Genomic DNA, 23,456 nt, shown 5'->3' on the forward strand with positions numbered 1-23,456 from the left:
TTTGGGATGGCTGGAGACGGGTTGTCATGGTGAATAGTAAATAGATGGAGAGCTTGTTTAGACTGAACCTCAGACTTTGTCCCAATGTGTTTACACCCTCCCTTCACACGCTCACTCCATCATTCCACTTTTTCTCTCAACCCACTGTTTTATTTTCCGGACTCTCATTAACAATGTTCAAAATCAACCTGACAGAGAAACGGGGAAGAGAGAGGTAGGAAGGAAAGAGAGAGGACAGAGGAAGAAGAAGAAAAATATCACACAATGCACAAATCAAGCTTTTGACTGTGCAAGAAAAGTTCTACGTAAGGTATGTGCGTTTTCTCTTTAGCGAACATACATGTTGATTTCAGCAGGGAGACGTATACAGTATGTCATTAATGGCACATCAATGAATACATCTGTAGAACAGACACATTCCAGAGGGTCCGTGGGGCCAGTAGGAAAGCAGCCTTACATTTTTTTTTACACAGACAGACAGACAGAGAGAGAGAGAGAGAGAGAGAGAGAGAGAGAGAGAGAGAGAGAGAGAGAGAGAGAGAGAGAGAGAGAGAGAGAGAAATATAGTTTCCTTCCTTCCTCTGGATGGATGATTAAAAGATACTCAGCAATAACTTATTTTCTTAATCAGTGTTTTTTACATTTTTCAGTAATAATATACAGTACAAACCTAAATTAAAATGCTAATTTCTTGTTTTCAGCACAAATCTAACAAAGTGGCGAGGTTTAAAGGACAAATTCGGTATTTTACACTTAAAGCCCTGTTTACAGATCGTATCTGATGAAATAGAACGGTTAAGATTAAAATTTGGACACATGCTGCTGTCCCGAGAATTTTAGGTTTATTTCGCTTCCCCCCCCCCACCCCCACAATGGTTGTCTATATACACTGGAAGATTCCGTCCTAAAAACACATTAAACTTTCGTTTACAAAGACGTGAAACTCACCGAGTGGTCAGGGGTGTTCACTGATATGTTCCCTCAAAAATCGCTGAAAAAGATGCATTCCAACAGGTTTTATCGTAGTTTTTGTCCAACTCCATTGACTTAATAGGACGTGCTGTGAGACCGCAGCACCTTTACGGTATTACTCCGCCGCTTCTTCTTCTGCTTCTTCTGTGTATTCAATGAAATGCCCGTGGTTTGCTTGCAATTGGCAAAGGTGCATTATCGCCACCAACTGGGCTGGAGTGTCTATTATTCAAGCTCTCAACGGAAGAATCACGGGTGTGACGCGTTTGGCAAAATAGGTCCACAAAAGCGAAATAAACCTAAAATTCTCGGGACAGAGATTTTAAAATTTTAATCTTAACCGTTCTATTTCATCAGATACGATCTGTAAACAGGGCTTTAAGTGTAAAATACCGAACTTGTCCTTTAAGCTTAAAACAAGAAAAAAAAAAATCTGAAAACAAGCATTAATATCTTAGGTTTCATTTATTTGATCAAAAATACATATTCAAAAATACATGTGTGTGTGTGTGTGTGTGCTGCATCAGCAGGTGTCTTATACAGGACCTGAAGTCTAAGTAAGCTGACAGCGCTGCTAAATATCTGGCTATTAAAGGGCAAACTGATATGCTGTCTTACCCTTTTCTCACCCCTCTAAAATCCTCCTTCCTCTGCCCTGCTCATTTATGTTAATGCGCTGAGGGATTCAAGTTCTCACTGCAAGCAAGTACGTGAGAATAAAAAAATCTACACAAGCAAATGAACACAAGCCCAGTTTTATGTGTTGAAAAACACATCAAAATGTCATTCATAATGCAATGCAAGTATGTACTGCATTCTCAGCATTGCCACAAATCTTTTTCTACAGTCTGTTTTCTCTTTTAGGTAAACTTCTGTCATGGTGGCTGTATGAGAAAAGTTTGAAATGAAGATTACTGAGCAAGTTAGTTAAGTTAGTTAGACTGTTGACAGGTTTATAGTTTGCTACCTGAATGATTACACATTTGGTTTAATGGCACAGACATTTGGAGGAAACTATCTCTCCCTTGAGTACTGAGGTTTGTTACTGTCACTGTAATGCAAGAGAGCACATAATGTATTGTATGTCCAAAATGTAAGTAAGTATGTACCACACACTTGCAAAGCATTGGCAAAACATTCATGTCAGTGTACTACTGTAGAGTATGTTTCATTCATTCATTTTTTAAATCAAACTGTACATATTACATCGTATCAATCGAGTTTGTGTGACAAGACTCTTACGTTTGTGTCAGCCACCATTGGGTTTCCCAGGTCACACACCACAACTCTGGTATCATTCTCTGTCCTGTGCTCGCAGTTCAGCCGCTGAAGATCCTGAGTGAGAAAGAAAAATGTCAGGTCTTCATTATTAATCTATAATAGCTGCTGTGTTGAACTAAATGCTGAATATCTAAGGAACACAAACAGAAGCATTATGCTCATTCAAAGGGACACATGCCCCCTCAGAACCCCTATTTTAAACATTAACAATTTAAAAAATGTAAGGATTTGTTCTACCCACATACAAATCATAAACTCTACTAACACATCTTACACTTATAAATACTGTATGCTACTTCTAAACTGTTCAAATAAAAATAACAAAAAAAGTAATTAAAATAATATAATTAAAATAAAATAAAATTCTAAATAAATGAAATAAAATAGGTGCATGACATCACTGAAAACAAAACCAGGCAATAATAAACCCGGTCAATAACTAGCATAATCCAGTGAAAACATGTCTCAGGAGGGTCAAGGGAGGGACTGAGGAAAGAAAACGAGGGAGAGAAAGTACATGATGAATTCCCTGATAGTAATCACATCATACATCACTGAGGCCCTACCCCTGTCATCTCGTCAACCCCCTACATCAGTCTCCCTTTTCCTCCATCTCCCTCCTCTGGTAACCACTTCCTCTCACCAAAACAGAGTCAAACCGTAACCAGTCGGTTCCCAGAAGAGCGGCTAATGGAGTCGTGCAAATTGCATTAAGAGCCACTCTCAAACAGTCGCTGCAATTACCAGTTATACACTGCATCTGTTAAACTCATAACTGACAGACAGAGAGCAATCAGATCTTCTGCGGTTAGTGCCACAGAGCGCCAGTGTCTCATGCTGGAAGAAGCAGACATGCATGAATGAGATGATGGAATGACTGAATGACTGCAGAATATATGAATGAAGATAAGTAGGCCTGTATTAAATGAAATAAACAGTATGTTAGATCTCGGCAATGCATTACAGAGCACACCTAGGCATGAGGCATTGACTATGTTTAATAAGAAACCTTACCATAATTAGATCAACATTCACTGCATTCCTGCCTCATTACTACATCAAAGACATTGCAGCACTCATGTTTGTGTTTTTAACTCCGTGTCAGAATGGATTACAGATTTAGCATTTCACCATGATGGATTTAAAGCCATTTAGTAAATCTGATATTTCACAAGTCCCGAGTTCACGTTACACTGTGTCATAACCAGGTGCGATGCGATAAAACATTAAGAAATACAAGCTATCCATGTAAATGTAAAGGTTTTTGTCTTAAAGGGATATATCACCCAAAAATGAGTCATCATTTACTCACCCTTAAGTTGTTCCAAACCTATATTAATTGATTTCTTCTGCTAAACAGAGAAGATATTTTGAAGAATGTGGGTAACCAAACATTTGACGGTAGCCACTGACTTAGTATAGGGATTTTAGGGATGTCCTGATCAAGTTTTTTGGTGCCCTCGATTCCAATATTAAGTATATTAAGAAAATTAAGTATCTGCCAGTACCGGGTCCCATTCCGATACTTGTATTTTCCTAGTGCTTGGTGCACACTTCAAGTACATTAAAGGTGTTAAAATCAATCCAATGTACACAGCTCACGGTATCAGAATGCCAATCTGTCAGTCAAGTCAGAAGAAAGACACAACCCATAGCAATGCGTTATTGGGACAATGCCTCAGTCTGACGGCAGATAAAAATAAAATGCGCATCAAATGTGCTAAACACGGAAGCTTGAATGTGTGTGAGGCGCAAGAACAGACGTCATTGGTTCTCATGCCGGTGTCGCAAGAAAATAGCAAAGATTGACACGACAAACACTGAATGTTGACTTGACAGCCCTTGTTTGAAAGTTAAAAAAAATAAGTTTAAAAAGCCTTGAAGTTTGAAGGCCTGTAGGCATTATGGACAGAGAACGATAGAACAATAGAAGTACAGAATGACAGATAGGATGAAAGATAGATAAACGACAGATAGAACAACAGAAGCAGAACGATAGAAGGATAAAACGGTCGACAGAACGGTCGACAGATAGATAGATAGATAGAGAGAATAAACTCATGCATGAGCAGTTTTCTGGAAAAAGAGGATACAGTGAGTGAGTCATAATCTAAACACAGCAGTTAGGGAGAATGAAACTAAAATAAACCTTCAATAATCAGAGTAATTATAACTGAAAGACATCATACAAAGGACTTTCACTAATTAAAGTATTCATTTATCTTCTACATCCAATAGGCTATCCAAGACCCACATAAACACATACACAGCGATATCTCGTAGGCATATGTAAAAAATGATAGTGGGTAATGTTGTTTACCTCACGTCTGCGCTCCACACCAATATAGTCCGCCTCTGGTGGGATGGTCACATGAAGCTCCGCCTCGTATGCCCCCTCGCCCTTATTGGCGGCGTTGATGGTTAACATAAGCAAGTTGTCATCCCCGATTATAAGTTCTGTTCGGTCCCTGTAAAAAAAGAAATCTGCATTTAAAATCACTTTTTAATGTTAACACATTTGCTGTCTATATATATATATATATATATATATATATATATATATATATATATATATATATATATATATATATATATATATATATATATATATATATATATATATATATGGCTAAAATCAAGGAACGACATGCTATTAAAACATAAACAGGGGCTGCATAATACAACACAGCACATAAATTATAACAAATATACAAACAGTTGTTCAATGGCACACACATGTATGGATCAGACCCACGGACTCACATTTTTGCAGAAAGTTTGAGATCTGGGATGCACATGTTGTCTTCCCCACAGTCCAACAGGATGTTTGCCTAAAGGAAACAAGAGAGAAAATATCTTCTCTTTCCGTCTTTGGGTTTGTTTGTTCACTGAATTGAACTTATGTCTTATTTTTTTCTCTAATTAACTCTTTACTTTAAATCAGACAAGAAGATGTTGTTTTGTTTTGAACCCTCTATTAAACCCTGCATGCCATGGCATCATAATTTAACTTAATATGATGCACACATGCAGTCTCCAACTAAACACTTATGTTGCATGCAAACCTGCTCATGGTGGAAGGTCTTGCTATAGTGGTCTAAAATGGGCCGCAGCTGTAGGCCAGGTGGAGGGGAATTCTGGTCCAGACTGTAGTTCAGTGCCACGCTGATAGGACTCAGTTTATCCCTAAACTCTCCCTCATCCTACATACAAACAGAGAAGGATCAGACAAAAAAAAGAGAGTGGTGGATTGCAAACAGAACTGAAAAGTCTCACTTTACGCTTTCTTCTCTTTTGATTATCTTCGTCCTTTGACATCAATCTGTTTGACTGAATCACAGCTGTTGTATGAGTATGCTTGCCTCAGAAAGCCAAGGGCAATAAATACAGTTATTTAATAAGTTATGAGGATTTGAGAAAATGAGGAAGTATGTTTATGTTTCTGAACAGAAATGCACAATGATTTGTGAAGAAAAAGAAAAAGCAGCTAGGCTGTGAGGAAAGTATGTGAGCCTGCTGTATCAAAACACACACATTATTTACACAAATCCAAACTAATTGTTACAGAAATGAATATGCAACTGCTACTCAAACTAAATTTGTAAAAAAAAAAAAAAAAAAGTATGACCTTAATGAATAACAAAGTGTATTGCAAAAAAATTATATAATATAAAATAATAAATATAATGTAATATATATACACTTTTTAGTCATATAAGTATGACATTACTAATCATTTATCAGGGTATACATTTTAAAATGTATAATAAATTTTTTTACTTATTAAAATAAAAAAAGAATGATTTCTTAATAATGTAATATATAATACATACTTTGTATTTAATATTTATTTATATTTAAATATATAAATATATAAAAACACGAACTGTAACCATGGAAGTTTGGCAGGAATAGTAAAATGCTTTCAAGTACGTCACACATCTTTTTCCAGCACTTCAAAACTCAAATATTGTCCTATTAAAAATAACATTTAAATGTGATGACCAAAAGATAATTTGTTCATCCTTCAGAGATTACCCCCATTTTTAAAACTAAAAGTTTCAAGATGTAGGAAAACTCACACTTGTTTAAAAAATACAATTTATTTTAATACATTTTTCTTTTTTTAAATCAGGGACATTTCTCTGGCATTTCTTCCTTTTTGCTGAATCGAAAACGTACCGAACCGTGACACCACTGTGTCGAACAGTGAATTTTGTGAACTGTTACACCCCTAGTATATATATATATATATATATATATATATATATATATATATATATATTTAAATATAAATAAATATTAAATACAAAGTATGTATTATTTTAATAAGTAAAAATGATTATTCATTTAAAAATATATACACGGATAAATTGTTATTATTAGATAAAAATTAATTATAAAATTGTATATATATATATATACATATATATATATATATATATATATATATATATATATATATATATATATATATATATATATATACAATTTTATAATAAATTTTTATCTAATAATAACAATTTATCAGTGTATATATTTTTAAATGAATAATAATAATAATTATTATTATTAGATTTTTTTTACAGAGTCTAATTTATATTCATATGTTGTTGAATGTATGTGCTTTAGATCTGCCATGTATCATAGTGATAGGTCAATGTTGCCTGATATTTTATCATAGTTCAAATTGAGCTGGCTAATAAAAGTATTTCCCATGCCCTGTGCGGTCATATAAACACCCATAAACACTTAAGATTGCATTTATTGTGTCACCTCAACCCAAAATAATTTTTGGTCTTATTTTTGCGACACTCTCACAGAGAGGTTCTCACACCGTTTATTCTGTCCAGATGAGCCGTGTTGTACTAGAAGCTTGGTTTGGCTCACAATTAACTTTCCCATGGGTTCATTTATAGTGAAGATAAAACAAGAATTTTTCACAAGGAATGAGGCCAGTTCAGCAATGCTCTGTGATGCACGTGACCTATAAGGCTTACCCGCAGGTAAACAGAGTAGTTGTGGCAATGTTGGCGGTCCCCTTGACCCAGAACCAACTGCTGGGTTCTCTGGTGCTGGTGAGAGTCCATGAACAAGATTCGCTTCACTGCTCCATGCTGCTTCAGCCAATCCAACTGCAGGTTCATTGTCAGAGCTAAAAGAGAGAGAGAGAGAGAGAGAAAGACAGGCACGCTATTGTTCGTTCCACCTTTACAGAGTCTAATTCAGGCAATTTCTGCTCGGACCAAACAGGTTTTGGACCATAAAAATTGCACGTTCTTAAGGTTAATGACTAGGGCTTCTGAACAACAATCAAATAGTGCTTCCAACAAACGTGCACCTCACACACACCAGCCTGTGTTACTCTCACAGGCACAGGAACGCATTCAGCCACACCTGTTCTTTGTCATCTCCAAAACCATATGCACTGAGTTTTAACAGGCCTGCGTTCAGAAGTGCTGGGAAAGAGGCTTTTATTGCCTGTTGGTTTAACTGAGTTTGGCACCTTCTCCATTTTGGCCATTACTGAATGCACTTACATACAGATGTTCAACAAGAGCGGAGACGCACAAACTCACACTGAGCACAACACATATAAGTGAAAACAATAAAATATAAAATGTCTCCATCTTAGCAAATGTCAAGGGAAAATATATACTGCATGACAAAATCGTTTGTTTTGCCTGCGCAACATAAGCAACATATATATATATATATATATTTATTTATTTATTTATTACATGGCTTGGTTGAATTCTAATGTTCTTGATAACTTCTTAATGTTCTTGATAATTTCTTGATAACAGACCGCTGCTAAGTATAACACACCGTTGCCATGAAAAACAGAGCGTTGCTATGGACGCAGGATTCTAACAGTAGAGACGGAACAGACTATTTTCTTTAGCGGAAGCAATACAATCATTTTTTAAAAACCGCTTCACGTCGGGGTCCTGATCAGCCTGTCGGGGTTGTATTCGCTATAACAACCGCCTCGCTCTACATTATCCCTTACATACTGTATATACTCTTGGAGTAGCCTATTTTAGGCACGTGGAGTAGCCTATTTTAGAAACTGAACGCGTATCTGTATACTGTATCCAGTGTAGACAGTGATTATAATGGATTCTATTTTCGTTTGACGCAACGATCACATCTAGTTTAGGCAAGTGTCAAATATTGTTGTGTAAACTAATATATTTTTTCACGATTCTTTGAAGAATGGAAAGTTCAAAACAGCATTTATTTGAAATATATATATATATTTTGGTAATCATGTAAGCCTTTACTGTCACTTTTGATCAATTTAATACATATTTGCGGAATAAAAGTATTGATTTCTTAAAAAAAAAATAAAAAAAACTTTCTAACTATAGATTATAGATCTGAATAATTTGTTATAAATGTCTTAACAAATCCTTTAAATATAGTTTTATACAAAAAATAAATGACTGATCATTAACAGTTTTATATGTTATAGTCAAGGCTGATGTGTATGTCATTTGCAATGGTTTGTAATGTGAAGTTGATTTAGGTACAAGTACCTTGTAACATGTACATTTAAAAAATAAATAAAATTCTGTAATTCGTATAGAGCTGTTTGGTTTGGTTTAAGAGTAAGAAATGTTTATTTTTTGAAAAGCTTATGGAGAAAATGAATGGGAAAAAATCCTTCCAGAACCAGGTTAAAAGCAGACCGATTTTCACTGTTTTGAGGAAGTTGCATGTATGATTAGGAGAAACACATACAGAATGCATTTCCTCAAGACATTTGTTGATAAGACTACATCAGTTTACTGAAACTAAATGCATTTATTTAAAAGTAAAAACAAAAAAACTAAATTAACTTACCTACATAATCAGGAACACCAATCCCAGAGATCATAGCACACACATTAACTGACAGACTGAGAGAAGAGAGAGAGAGAGAGAGAGAGAGAGAGAGAGAGAGAGAGAGAGAGAGAGAGAGAGAGAGAGAGAGAGAGAGAGACATTCAGTACAGAAGAACTTAGCCAAAAATGACAACATTAAAGTGATGTTAACAAAAGAGAGGAGGAGGATTGTTAATAAGGATGGAGTGTTTGTATATGAAGCTAAATGGAATGTGAGATGCTGAGGGACTTTATGCTCCTCAATATTTAATAACTTAATTGAATTTGCCTCTTTCTGCCTCTTGCGTCTGTCCTTTCCTCACTTCATCTCTCTATCCCTCCCTCACTCTAATAATCCGGTAATAGAGGCTGAATATTATAGCGGCCCAAGAATGACTTCCTGTTCCTATCAGAAAAAAATGGGACAAACGCTTTTTTTCACTCTTCAAGATCTTATACAAGCTCTTTATTGTCATTAAATATTCTAAGAAAATTTCTAAACCCCATTTATATGAAGTCTAATATGCAAACATTGACTGACACACTGTTCTGTTGCTATAGGGGTCTTGTATCAATTTAAAACTAGCCCTTTATTTCCAAAAAAACGAATACAACCAGGACTGAAACATGGCACTCCATCACAAACATCTCACACGCACACAAGCTGTAAGGTGAGAGCGCAGAAAAAAACACTTATTCAAATACGCTCACACCTCTCCAGCTGGTGCTCAATAACTGTATTTCCGTCATGTTGAACGTGTAATGATATCTGTGCTCAGGGACTCACAACTGCAGTCTTAATGGCCCAACAGGCCAATCCGATGCATAGCATTGCATACAACCCAAATATGTCTAATCAGAAACACCCCATTAGGCCCCCTAAACACACTTAGACAGCATTGAGCGTGTCTGAGTTTAAATTAGCGATAAACAGCTGGATGCTGTGCCTCATGTACAACACGAAAAACCCATGAGGCCATGCCTGATGGAATCCAGCATTGTGCGTTGTGCTCTAACCATGCAAACCCTGCCATGACCCCTCCAGGTAGTGGTGCATTTTAAAATACACAGCAGAAGTCATGTGTATGCTGTACAGTGAGAGAGAAAGGGGAGAGAGTATGCATATTTAGGGGAGGAAGTGGCCCCGCTAATTTAATGATGCCTTGTTAGTTCTCCTCCCCCGTGACAAGGGTAAACGCATAATCATGCAGGCCTACAACCCGTGCAAACACGGCAGTGCCCGGAGGTTGACCCCCCATGACCCCCGCTCTGACCCCACTGGAACTCTTCCACCCTGCAACCCATTTATAATTACTGCTCACTCCTCAGAGTATTAATGGCAGTCGTGTGTGTGTGTGTGTGTGTGTGTGTGTGTGGTGGTTTGACACTATTTACTTGTCATCTAACACACTTTTACACTCTGCATGTAAATAGGCTGTTTTATTGGTAAACCTTCATTTATAAAGCATTAATGCCTTCAAATAAATTTAACTCACATCAAAAATATAATTTATAATTATCAAAATTCTTAATTATCATATTTGTTTTATGTACAGTAATAATATAATATAATATATCACTATTATTGTTGTTTTTATATTATATATAAATATAATTGAAACAAATTAAATTATATTACATTACATGTAAATTATTAAATCAGAAAAATTCAAACCAGAAGCATTTCACTAGCTTTTTATTTATTATGTACTGATGGGTCCAAAAACTAGTGAAATACTTCTATTTTGCATTTTTCTAATTTCATACAATTTGTTTAATTGCCGCAGGAAGAATTTACAAATAGAAGAATATAAAATAAAATGAAACAAATGAAACTCTAGAGACAACCTTTCTCAACCTTAACCATGCTGGTGTTTTTTTTTTTATATATATATATCTTTTTATGCTCTCTTCTTGTTCTGTTTCTCACTGTGTTCATATGTGTGTCTCACTGTTTCTCTCTGTTTCCAACCACAGTTTGTACATTTATTTTACTGAGCTACTCTTTTGTTATTGCAGAATTCCTCACTTTAGTTATTTCGTTTGTCTCTCCAAAACCTCCAGTCCTTTCTTCCCAACGCCAACCCTAACACACAGACACATGCGGCCCAAGCAGGCAAACAAATCTGGTATGTTTACCATCACAGAGCCCCAAAACTGCTTGTGGGACACAGTGTCCATCCACATACGGGGTAAGAATGCAGGGTTGTGTGTATGTTTGTGTGGTTTGGAAGAATGTATTGAGACTTCCAGAAACACTTAGTTTTACCACAGAGAAGAAAAAAAACCGGCTGTAATGTGGTACTATAGACCACATGGATTTAAAACATCTCAGTCAGCCATAGCTCTATGGCACTGACTGCTTTGGTTTACCCTTTACCAGGACTAAAGATCAACATATCTGTCCCATCAACTGAACACTTCATCTAGAAGAGATAAATCAAAACATGTACTTTCAAATGTTTTTTTTATGAGCATGTAGTACATGAGTCACTCATTATGTCAGAAGCTGAGAGTATACTTCAGTAAGTAGCAGTGGATAAATGGTTAGTTGACACTTACCAGGTTACCATGTCATCAGAATTGGGCATGCGGCAGGACTTGTCCTCAGGGTTGAGAATTTTGGGCATCAAAATCAGCTGAGCGTTCACGGTGACCACTGGCCTTGCCCTAGCATTGTTGAGAGACAACAGAGTGTGAATAATATCACAAAAATAACTGATATGTTTTTATTGTGGCAATGAATTTGAATTGGAAGCTGAATTCAGAGCTGCACACACATATTAATAACTCACTAAAGTTGTTTATGTTTAACAAAGTCAATGTGAATTTTAGTTGGTAACACATTTTACTTCTGTAATGAGACATATTTAAGAGTGAAACAGGATATTCAATGAAAAAGATTTGGTATCCTATTTAATTAATCTTGAAATGATTGGATTGTAAAAAGTGATTTTAAATGTGAATACGAGTTTCTTAAAACAAAATATAGCTCTTTGAAAGTTTATTACATCCAATAGCTCACGTTGCCTAAATGATATTAGCAGAAAAGGAAAGTTGTTTCAATGGAAGAGCATTTTTATTTGTTCCACTTTTTATGTAGAACATGTAACTATGAATCTTTACAATTTTCGAGCTTTTGCGATTTTGCTAACTTCCACAACACACAAAAAAATCTCTATCAGCAAACCTGAATATTCAAAATGACTAACAAGAAGAAAGCCTTTCTGATTAGCTAAAAAAGCTAATCGAAGTTATTTCTCAGGACTCCTATTTCAGTTATATGTCAGGTAGAATGACCATTCAGTGCAAAACAGTATTACATAAAGAATAACATAAAGAACATTTAACCAACAGAAACTAAACATTCAGAGTCTTATTCTAATAAAACATCAGACAGGCTGAGTAAATGAGAACTTAACATGAGGTCAGTCTCTGCTCTGCTCCGGTCTCACATTCAGTCTGTTGAGACTAGCGCTCAAACTGGATTAACAGTGGAAATGTTAGCTTACACAAATACACCAGAGCCCACTACAGCTAATCGCTTTAACACTGACACCGAGACACTGCTTGTGTGTGTGTGAGCGTGTGTGCTGGGACATGTTAATGTGTCCGTGTGTTTTTGGTGGCTTTGAGGCAGGAAAAAGGGACTATTATGAAACATTTCTGAGGGAAACCTGAGCTAAAACACCCAATCGAAGTCTTGACTACTCAGACTAGACATGCCACAAGTCTGTAGATAATGTTTGCTGACTGTACTCCTGTCAACTACAGATGAAGAATTCTTCATGAATGCATTATGAAGCCAGACATTTCAATATAGTCTGTTATGCAATTTTTAAAATATGTTACTATCGTATCATGGAACAGAGAAAAACAACTTCATATGTATCAGGTTTCTTTCCAGCTAAACCTCAACACAGGTGTTTTCTGTGCCGTTCACTCTAATTGAGAAAACATGTGAGTGTAGTGAAAGCTGTAAGGAAGTTTAGGCCAGAATATGTGTAGGTTGCTACAAACTAGAACTATATATGTATATGTATACGTATATATATATATATATATATATAATGTCAAAATGCACATTGTGTGGAGTATTAAATGTAAACAGAGTCTGTTATGTCCTTAGCGAACGAAAACAAATGGGTTAAAATCGGATGTGCAACTATATCCGTGCATTAATTCTTAAAAGGACAGCAGCCTCATAAACTGTGAGTTTCATTCATGTTAATTAAAAAAATCACTTTTTTATCTTTAATATGAATCAATTTATTTTTAATTCATACAGTGAAGACTATACAGTGTATTATTTTTACATTTTCTTATTCAATTTCTGGGGTATTTCTTACTACATGTTAAATAAACCTATGCTACTTTACCTGAAAGTTTATTTAATTAGAAAAAAAATTCTATTGTATTTGTCCTATTGTTTGTAATTTGCTTCTTTGTTCTTATTTTTATTATCAAAAATAAAATAAAATTGCCTGCCTTGCTTTATTACAGAAAACTGTGTGTTCTGATTGTAGTCAGCCTAAAGGGCATTTGTTTTATAATATTGGGTTGACTAAAATGGGAAGAAAAACTAAATAAATTTCAAGGTTCACATTTAATATAGGTAGGATTTTTTTCTCTAGACCTATTAAACTGTCTACCGCAGTCAAATAAGAAAAGTAACAAAACAGTACACTACAATCAAATCTATGCACATTATTAAATAGAAATTTGATATATAAATTATTTTATATTTTCCCACTTTAAAATAATATCTAAAATATATTTTAAAAATATATAAAACTGAATGATCTATTTATTAGCTTTGACCCTGAACTATGCTTTCTAATGTCATAATTATTGTTTCTTATTACATTTCTAAAAACCATTATTATCTAATTTAAATGGTTGGCATAAAAATGTGTTTTAAGCACTTTTCAGATTTCAGATTTTTCCCCCCAAAATGACTTGGTTACTGGTTAGGTGAAAATATAATGCATGATATGACATAGTGAATATATTTAAAAATATACATTTATGATTTTAGTAATATGCTCTTCTCTAAATGTCTTTTGTTTTTCTTGCTAACTAAATGTAAGGTCATGTGAGATGTTAACGTTTTTCTGTGGTTGAAACAGTTTTGTGATAGATTATTTTTTTCAGTCAATGCCATTGTAGCATTGGCATCATTTGAATGCTGAGACTTAAAGCTGAGAAACAGACAACTCAAAACCAAAAACAATCCACTGTGAGTTACAACTTATTATGAAGGTGCATGTCAACATTTTAAAATATAAAATATGAAATTGTCAACATTATATGGTGCATTTAAAGTGTAAAATGTCTCACCTGTAGGCCACAACTTTACTCACTCCAAATGCACCGACCAGCAAATCTGTAAAGAGAGTGAAATATACTAAGAGGTGCAGGACAGACACAATATGATATGAAAATATGTATGAAAAATATATATGAAAATGTGAAAAATGTGTGTTGCAAGAGAAAAGGGAAGAAAGAGAACGAGTGGCTGGATCATAAAGCTTCAAAGCACACTGCAGCTGGTAGTGATTTGGGCCTCCAGCAGTCTCTATCAAAGATTGGTCGACCCGTTTCTCATTCTACCAGTCTAGCGTCTTACATCACCTGCCATCCCTGAACAGAGCCAAAGAGAAACCCCAGAGAGCCAAGAGAGAACGTGTGGGGCTTTAATCTCATTCAACTCAGAGATGCACCGAGCCACATTTCATTAAAGGAAAGGTAAATACACTATGCTGAATGGTTTCCCTCTTCTCTTAATGAAGGTGGGCACAACAAACATGAATTCCAGCCTATATGGGATTTTAATGATGCAATGGAAGAACCGTAATGTAGTTTAAATTAATCAGGGCCTTAACAAAAATCATGCAACAAGGTTTAATAATACCATCAATTGAATCACCATCAATAATTTGTACACCTAATGTTAAGTGAGACAAGCCAGCTAATACCACAAAACTTAATAGAATTCATTAGAAATTGATTGCTAATACCTGCTCATGCAGTTGCTGCTGTTTTCCTGGTAGACGAAACAAGTTTAGGAGTAGTTCAATGGATTTTACATAATACAAATTATGAAAACATGTTTTGTTTCACGCATTTTGATTACAGTAAGGAAAAAAAAAGAAAAATAATATTTCTTAATAAATAAAGCACTTGGGAATAAGACAAATATGATGAAATCAGTTTAATACGGAAGCCCTGAACCGCAAAAAAGAGATTAAAGTCGAAATATTACTTTTTATTTCGAAAATAATCTTTTTTTTTTACGTTGCGGTTCAGGGCTTCCGTATTAAACTGATTTCATCATATTTGTCTCATTCCCAAGTGCTTTATTTATTAAGAAATATTTTTTTTCTTTTTTTTTTCTTTTTTATTCCGTAAAAAATATATAAAAAATATATTTTTCTAGCATTTCGAGAATAAAGTCGAAATATTTCAAGAATAAAGTCGAGAATATTTATATATATATATATATATATATATATATATTTTTTTTTTTTTTTATGATCAGACAAAACAAAACCTGGTCACGGACAACAACATAACCAAATATTCAGGTCTGTGTGCAAACAAACCACACCTCCAGTACCTGAGATGGAACAGTGGAAATGTTGGCAGAGTGTGTGTGTTAGTGGTCTGTTGCTTTCTCTATGCCTCTGCTAAAGCTATAACCATCCATTCATCTCTGACATCTCATTAAACTATAATTGAACCAACATAAACCATAGCACAAGAGCTGCTTCTGACACCCGCTCAGACAATATTAGACATTTTGTATTCTTTGATGGTGAAATAGTTTTTGTGATAAGTATAGAATTTCTATTAAGTAAACATTAAACTTTAACCTTTACATAAGGTCGGTTTCATTCAGTCTTTAATCAAACTTGAGCAAGAGACCATTCTCTCTCCTTAGTTTTTGTACAAAGCATTAATAGGAAGGAAGAGAACCAATCGCTCCTGAAGGGATGCATGCAGTCAGGCAAACTCAGAGACTCACATGCAGGAATGTTCCAGAACAGCTCCAGCACCCTAATGAGTGCTCAGAGACTGCGGCTTTGATTCCTGTTTCACTGAGGTCGATCACTGGCTTTGCTTTCCATCAGGTCCTGCCTTCAGGAATGAAACACCCCTGGCAAAGAGCCCGTTGTAAACCAGAGTCAGCAGCTTTTGGTATTGTGACAGAAAACACACCTCAAACACAATGGACAGAAACACGCATGCTAACACCAACTGACAGACACACACACATCCTGAAGGCATGAGCTCTCATCTTGTAAAGGCAGAGAAGATTACAGAATAATTCAATTTATAACATTCTCACATCTGGAAAGTTCATTTGAGCGCTTAACTTCCTCAGAATGGTAGTGAGGTGTAAATGTGTGTGTGCAATGCAATAGTCAACCTCAAAATATTCAGGTCGAACCCTCCGGCCACCACAACACAAGGGTCTTAACCGCAGGAATAGGTTAATAGGAGGTGGAATGATAGAGGGAGGAGATGGAAGAAGCTCAAACACTTGAACTTTAATAAGGTTAGAGTCTGTTATAGTCATCTTCATCCTCTAGCCAATGAAATGCCGGAGCACAGCCAACTAATGCAATCTTCTCTTTTACCTCCAGTTCAGAATTTCTCTCTCATTTCACCTGACATACAATCACGCATCCATCCAAAAAAGAAAACCAGAACCGAACTCCTCCCTGTAGACTTTGGATAGAAATGTTCTTGATCGTATTGGTAGTACTTGCATATTTATAGGGTGCCCACCCAAGTTCCTAAAACATTTCTAATGGGTCCTGAAAGTAACATTAGTTTCACATAGTAACAACATATCATGTTTTTGGAAGCAATATAATGTAGAAATAATAGTGGAAAGGGGAACTCTGAATCGCAAATCTTTCCACTATTTTTCCTTTTTTACTCATAGAACGACAAATTCTGTTCCTCTATGTTGCCATTTGGTATTTTAAAGTGTTTTTCTCTCAAATTAATGAAGTAATTGTTAAATGTGCAATGTGAGTATGTCTGTTTTGTGTTCTAACTGAGAACGATGCCTGAAGCGGTGGACAGGAAATGTGGAGTATGCAATCTCCACTGCTGTTTAAGCAGGTCATGATGAATGACCCTTGACCTTTGACTTTAACCCTGCATTTAACCAAAGTTCACTCTAACCCTCACATAAACCCCAAACCACACACACACACAAATGAAAAGGCGTATAAACAGGAAAGGTATCTGTGTGTGTGTGATGATTTAATTCATGTAGAGAGTTAATGGAAAACAGTATTTTAGTTCTAATATCTGTAGACATACTCAAACACTGTCAACTAAGTTTCCAACCAACCAGGCAATTAGTTTGTACACAACACACTGAAAGTGAAACTGCGGTACAATGTGACAAATCACAGCCAATCTGAAGATTTATTTATTATTATTATTTTAAAAGTGTATTTAACAGGGACAATGGACAGTACATGACTGCCCCAGAATTAACTACAGAGCTAAATTACATCTGCTGTCCCAGGGCAGGAAGAAAAGTAAAATCCTATAACTGAAGTATTAAAAAAATTCAATGAGCACATATTTGGCCCTTCCTTAACCATATCTTTATTTGTAACTTGAACTGCATAAGAGTGGCAGAGGACATAAGAGGACACTGTCTAATGATAATTGGTAATGTTTTCCAAATATGAACAGCTCTTATAGAAAAAGCAGAGTGACCAAAGTCTTGAAGAAGCTCTTGTCTGTCTTTATGTAAACTATGTAAAGGTTTAAGAGTAGATTTTGCGACTATGATGATACACAGTATTAAAAATATCATTGATTGCAGATAAACTTTAGCAGCATCTGAAGAAAGTTTATTCTGTATAAATAAATAAAAACTTCTAATGTTATATATCACTATACAGACCACATTTTTTACATTCTTCTCAAATGTCAGGTCTGAGTCTAAAATAATTTGTAATTTCTCACCATTAACAAAAATTTCGTATTTTTAATAGTAAAAAAAACATGCACGCTGTTTTCTGAACATATAGCATTTAACATCACTGAGTAAGTCAGTCATATATTTGTGTCATAGCAGAAGATAATTTAAGTGCCACTTTGGTTTTGACAGTGTCAGCACAGTGTCATCTGCATACATTTGAATATTTACAACAGGACAGATCATTCGAATACAAGCTAAAACGTAGGGGCCCAAGGGTAGAGCCCTGAGGAACCCCAGTTGAAAGTCTCTTAAGGAAGTCTCAAAGGTCAACCCGAGTGCTTAAATTGATGCTGATATTTGATGCTTAAAGGTATGGTTCTTCTAAAATTGTCAATTTTTAACAAATTAAAATTCTGTCATCATTTATTCACCCTCATGTTGTTTTAAAGCTGTATGACTTTTTTCTGCAGAACACAATAGAAGATATTCTAAAGAATATTGGTAACCAAAAAGATTTGGTTAATATTGACATTCATTTGTATGTAAAAAACACAGAGACATTTCTCAAAATATGCTCCACAGAAGAAAAAAAGTCATACAAGTTTGGAACGAAATGAGGTTGAGTAAATAATGACAGAATTCATGTTGGGTGAACTATCCCTTTAATGTACATTTTATGAGGAGCTACCCAATATAATGCCAGATGAAAATAAATCAGGTAATTTACTAAATTTCTGTAACCGGTTTCAGACACAAAGTGACATAAAGCTACTTCCTCATTCAACCAAGACCATTTATCAAAACTAAGCTGTAAAATCATCTTTCAGAACATGTTAGAACTATCAACACATTAATATAAGAGTGCTTAAATTTACTTATCTACCCATGTTATGGAGCACTATGGCAGTTTACATACAGTTTGCTTAGATGTTAGAAAATCATGATATAGATTATTTACATATCAAAATCTACGAGGTGTAAAATGGTAAAACTAAATTATGCAAGAAACCATAGTTTCTTTAAGAAACCATAACTAAATATGTTCAAATATGTAAAATGTTCAACATGCCCCATTTACATTCATTCATCTAGCAGATGCCTTTATCCAAAGCAACTTACGAAAGTGGAATACAGCAAAGCAATTTTAATCTGAATGAACTGATGAAAGTTCTGAAGAAATGTATATGCACACACATCAAAGAGGCCGATTAGAACATTCACACAGATCAAAGATTGCGGAGATCACATCTCTAAAAAGCTGTGATTTATCCATTCTGAGAGGAAGAGACAGGAAAACCTGTTTTCCGTCTTTCGTTTTGCTTTCTGGGTCTGTTCAACATCATTGTGTGTGTGTGTGTGTGTGTGTGTGTGTGTGCACCTGTGTGTGATTGTTCTACCATCCATCTATGGTTTTCATGTATGGAAAAGATCTGTGTTTATTAGAGCATATTTAAGATGACAATCCTGTCACCATGAAAGAGCAAACTCTCACACACACTCATGCGACACAAATGTGCATATAAGCTGCCTAACCATCTGACTTCCTGTCTCTATAAAGAAAGCATGTGACAGCATCTGCTTTGATGATTTTGTACAATGCCATTAAAAAATGAAAGGGGAGATTAAAGGACAGAAAGAATGAATACGCCGCTCTGTTTTTGCTGAAATGGGCTTGAGGCGTTACAGCAGAGTTTGGCTTTAGAAACACGCTGGGTGTTTCTGTAGTTCTGTTTCTGAAAATGAATCAGTTAATTCATGTTTCTTTTAGTCAAAACAAGATTACGGCGCAGCTGTGATGGATTGTGGGAACATGCAGATCTGTATTCTTCTAAAAGCTCTGAATATTCACTCAGACAGTTCATTTCAATATTAACTAATCCACAAACACTATGTGAAGACTAGTTGGGATAATTTCAAATTCAAAATAAACATTTTAATAAAACATTTGTGTAGCTGCTTTCAACTTCCTGATCATTTCTTCTCACAGATACTCAGAAACACCTGGGTTTGAGGAACAAGAGTTGAACCCTTAAAAATTCATCTGGAGCCCAGTCAACATGTCTGTCACACACAAAATCGGCAATCTAAAATGGCAATCTTAAAACAATCGGCTCTAAAATGTTCAATAAGATTTGACCTTTTCAGGTAAACCCCAAATCACTGTGTTCAATGAAAACAAGCAGAAACATCATTCATTAATATATGCGTGATTTGATGAGGTTCAGACGGCAGAGAGTGTCAGAAATCACATAGATCTCATCATGTGGAAGATTGTTCTCAATAAAAACATTATAAATAAATCGTGATAAACAGAGCAATGAGAATAATATGCAGAAACAGTATACCGCAATAAAAGAAGGCAAAGAAAAACAAAAGAAAAGAACAAGAATGACTGGAAATACTTGCACACATTTGTAAAAAATTACCAGCGGATTGACCAACAAAGTGACTCAACCTGGATGTCTCAGTCCAGTCTTTTTCTTCTTCATCCAGTCTTTCATTCCTCCTACATCAAATCTCCCTGGCTTACATCAGTTCCTAAGCATGATTGTCTTAACAGAAACTTGCGTAAACAGAGAGAGAGGAAGAGACCGAAGGTTTTTCTTTACTCACCAGGGTACTGGTTGTTATCGAGGTCAGACGCTCCACGCAGGGTGAATCCAAAGCCTGCTGGGATTGCGGATGAGGCCCAGTCACCTCTCAGCACTTGAGATGCCTGCAACATCAGTCCAGATTTCTGCCCATTATAGATGAAGACCCTGCCACCACGGTCCTCACCTGCGAACGGAGCCCCTATTGCCACGTCTGAGCAAGAAAGAAATTGAGAAACCATATTTCATCAATAACAGCATTTACACTACACAGACAAGATGTACATCCTATTTGTTTCCACCCTCAGCCTACCCATGAAAGCCTGTTTCTGCCTCAGAGTTAGTTAAATAAATAAGAAAGATTATGAGATAAAGTAAAAAATCTGAAAAAAAAGTCATTATTATGAGGAGTAAAGTTTCAGCTGTGAGATACAATCAATTGTGGGACTTAGTCTCAACTGTGTGATGAAGTGGAAATTATGAGGAATCAATTTTAAATAGTGAGATATGATGTCTCAACTTCATATTGAGACTTCATATCTCACACTCGCAAGTATTTCTCTGCGTAAGACTTTATATCTCACATTGCAACATTATATCTCACAATTGCAAATTTATATCTCATATTATGTTGCAATGTGAGACAGTCTCAATTCTTAGATTTAAAGATGCAGCTGGGAGATGTAAAGTTGCAACTGTGAGATATAGTTGCAATACTAAGATGTAAAGTTGCAATGTGAGAAGTAAAGTTGCAATGCGAGATATAAATAGGATATAAAATCTAAATTCTGAAATATAAAGTTGCAAAGTGAGATTAAGTTTCAATATCAGATGAAAAGTTGCAATTTGAGATATAAAGTTGCATTGTCGAATAGTGAGAAATAACTCTCATTTGTGAGATACAGAAAAAAATGAAGTGGCTACTGTTAGATATTTAGATTTGGATACATGAAGTCACAAAGTTGTATTTTGTTTTTACTCTTATGTAAAAACAGGCTTCATACCTACCAGAAAACTGAGTGTTATACATTTGGCTTTGCTCCATTTAGTCATTTATGATTATTTCAGTGTTGGCTATGGTGGAGAGGAACAGAGAGAAGCTTTTATGCAAAAGAAGAGAGGATGCTGCTGAAAAGAATACTGATGATTTACACAAAGCTCCACAGGGAGCGACCGCTCTTTTCTCCTCGGCACTGAGGGACTATTACAGAACAATAACAGACTCATGCACAAGCACAAGTCCAAGTCCACTACTGCATGGCCAATAAATCTCCAGGGTAGAGTTATCTATTCAAGTGTTCCTCCTGCCAGCAGCACTGCTCAAGTCATAAACCTACATGTTGTGCAGCAGCACACACACAAGAGGAAAACTGAAGAAACAGAAAACTGCTGACCCAGACAGAGATGCCCACTGAGGGGCAGAAAGACTGGGATGTTGAGGAAATAAGGTCTATAGAGATCTATGTCAGGGATATTCACATTACTTTGCTTTAAGCCAACTTTTAGAAAATGACCAGGGGCCAGTGAATGATCTGGTAATAGTAATGATACATGCGTTTCATTTCATTTTATACCAGTCTTTTATATTTATCAAAATAGTCATAAGTGCTGGAAACCCTTTTCACTCAGTATAGTCCATATGAAATGTAATTATGACATCTTATTTACACATTAACACATTCATAAAATTCATAAATGCTTCCAGTATGCTAGCTCCAGATCTTCCCATTACAGTCTGAGTATGCATCAATAATGATGACAGTATTTGAATATCCTAACGCTCTGGATCAAAATCATTTATTAATTTATAACTTAAAAAAAAAAAGATCATAATTTTGTACTAAATAAATAAATGTATTATTATATATAACTATTTTATATAAAAATAAAATAAATTATTTTATGTAAAAATTAAAATATTTTTCAAGTCATTTATTTATTATTTATATATATATATATATATATATATATATAAAATTGTGAATTAATCAGATAACGAAATGTAATTTAACTAAGTTGCGTGCAAGAAATCAACAGGAAGTGACATGACAGTGTTTACACTGCAAGCAAGTGGCATGATGTAGAACCAGCCGCATAATAAGCACCTGCAAAATACACAATCTTTCTGATTATAAAGGAAGCATTTTTGTCCTGTTGTGTCACTTGGTTGCAGTGTAGACATGGAAACTGCAACTGAACTGTCAAAAACAATAACAATGTCGTTAAAGATAGTCATCGACTGATAACCTAATGGGGAGCTGCATTTGGCCCTTAGGCCGGACCTTGAGCATCCCCGATCTATTTCCTCACTCTATTATAAAAATAGCTGACAAACTCCAAAGAATGGCCAAAAACAAAGGGACAAAAGGATGCAGATACAGGAAAGAGAGAAAACCCATGACTAATGACAGATCTGAGAGGAATGTGAGCTCATGGAAATCTTCTAAGCTAAGCAAACCATTCTGAGGTAGAAGGGAATGAAATGTTTAATTACACTTAGAAAAATAAAATCATCACCACAAGAAAGCACTCATTTCCGTCCACCGGACCACCGTGTGTGTGTGTGTCTGAGTGGGAAGTGTGTGTGTGTGTGTGTGTGTGTGTGTGTGTGTGTGTGCGTGCGCGTGCGTGTCTGTGTGCACGTGTTTCAGTGTATGTAATAATGCTCTGTTTCACTGTTTCTCTTGGACGAGTTCCTTTCTATAAATATCCATCGTGTGTTTTTGGTGATTCTTGATCATTTCCTTTTCCTGTTTTCTGGCAGTGGGCACAGTAGCTGGCACAATG

At 35.5% G+C, this 23,456-nt stretch overlaps 1 protein-coding gene across 1 annotated transcript in view; it reads right to left on the reverse strand.

Annotated features, from left to right (window-relative positions):
• Positions 1 to 23,456, reverse strand: part of itga8 (integrin, alpha 8) — a 69,962-nt gene that overhangs the window by 21,397 nt on the left and 25,109 nt on the right. Inside the window, exons 13-21 of the mRNA XM_082148752.1 lie at positions 20,692 to 20,883; positions 14,463 to 14,508; positions 11,685 to 11,792; positions 9,103 to 9,158; positions 7,254 to 7,408; positions 5,319 to 5,456; positions 5,017 to 5,084; positions 4,574 to 4,721; positions 2,215 to 2,307 (exon numbers count right to left, since the gene is read on the reverse strand). Of these exons, the coding sequence (XP_082004878.1) occupies positions 2,215 to 2,307; positions 4,574 to 4,721; positions 5,017 to 5,084; positions 5,319 to 5,456; positions 7,254 to 7,408; positions 9,103 to 9,158; positions 11,685 to 11,792; positions 14,463 to 14,508; positions 20,692 to 20,883 (1,004 nt within the window). The remainder of the gene's footprint in view (positions 1 to 2,214; positions 2,308 to 4,573; positions 4,722 to 5,016; positions 5,085 to 5,318; positions 5,457 to 7,253; positions 7,409 to 9,102; positions 9,159 to 11,684; positions 11,793 to 14,462; positions 14,509 to 20,691; positions 20,884 to 23,456) is intronic.

This window comes from Leuciscus leuciscus, assembly GCF_965113295.1.
Source record: "Leuciscus leuciscus genome assembly, chromosome: 20".
Taxonomy (NCBI): domain Eukaryota; kingdom Metazoa; phylum Chordata; class Actinopteri; order Cypriniformes; family Leuciscidae; genus Leuciscus; species Leuciscus leuciscus.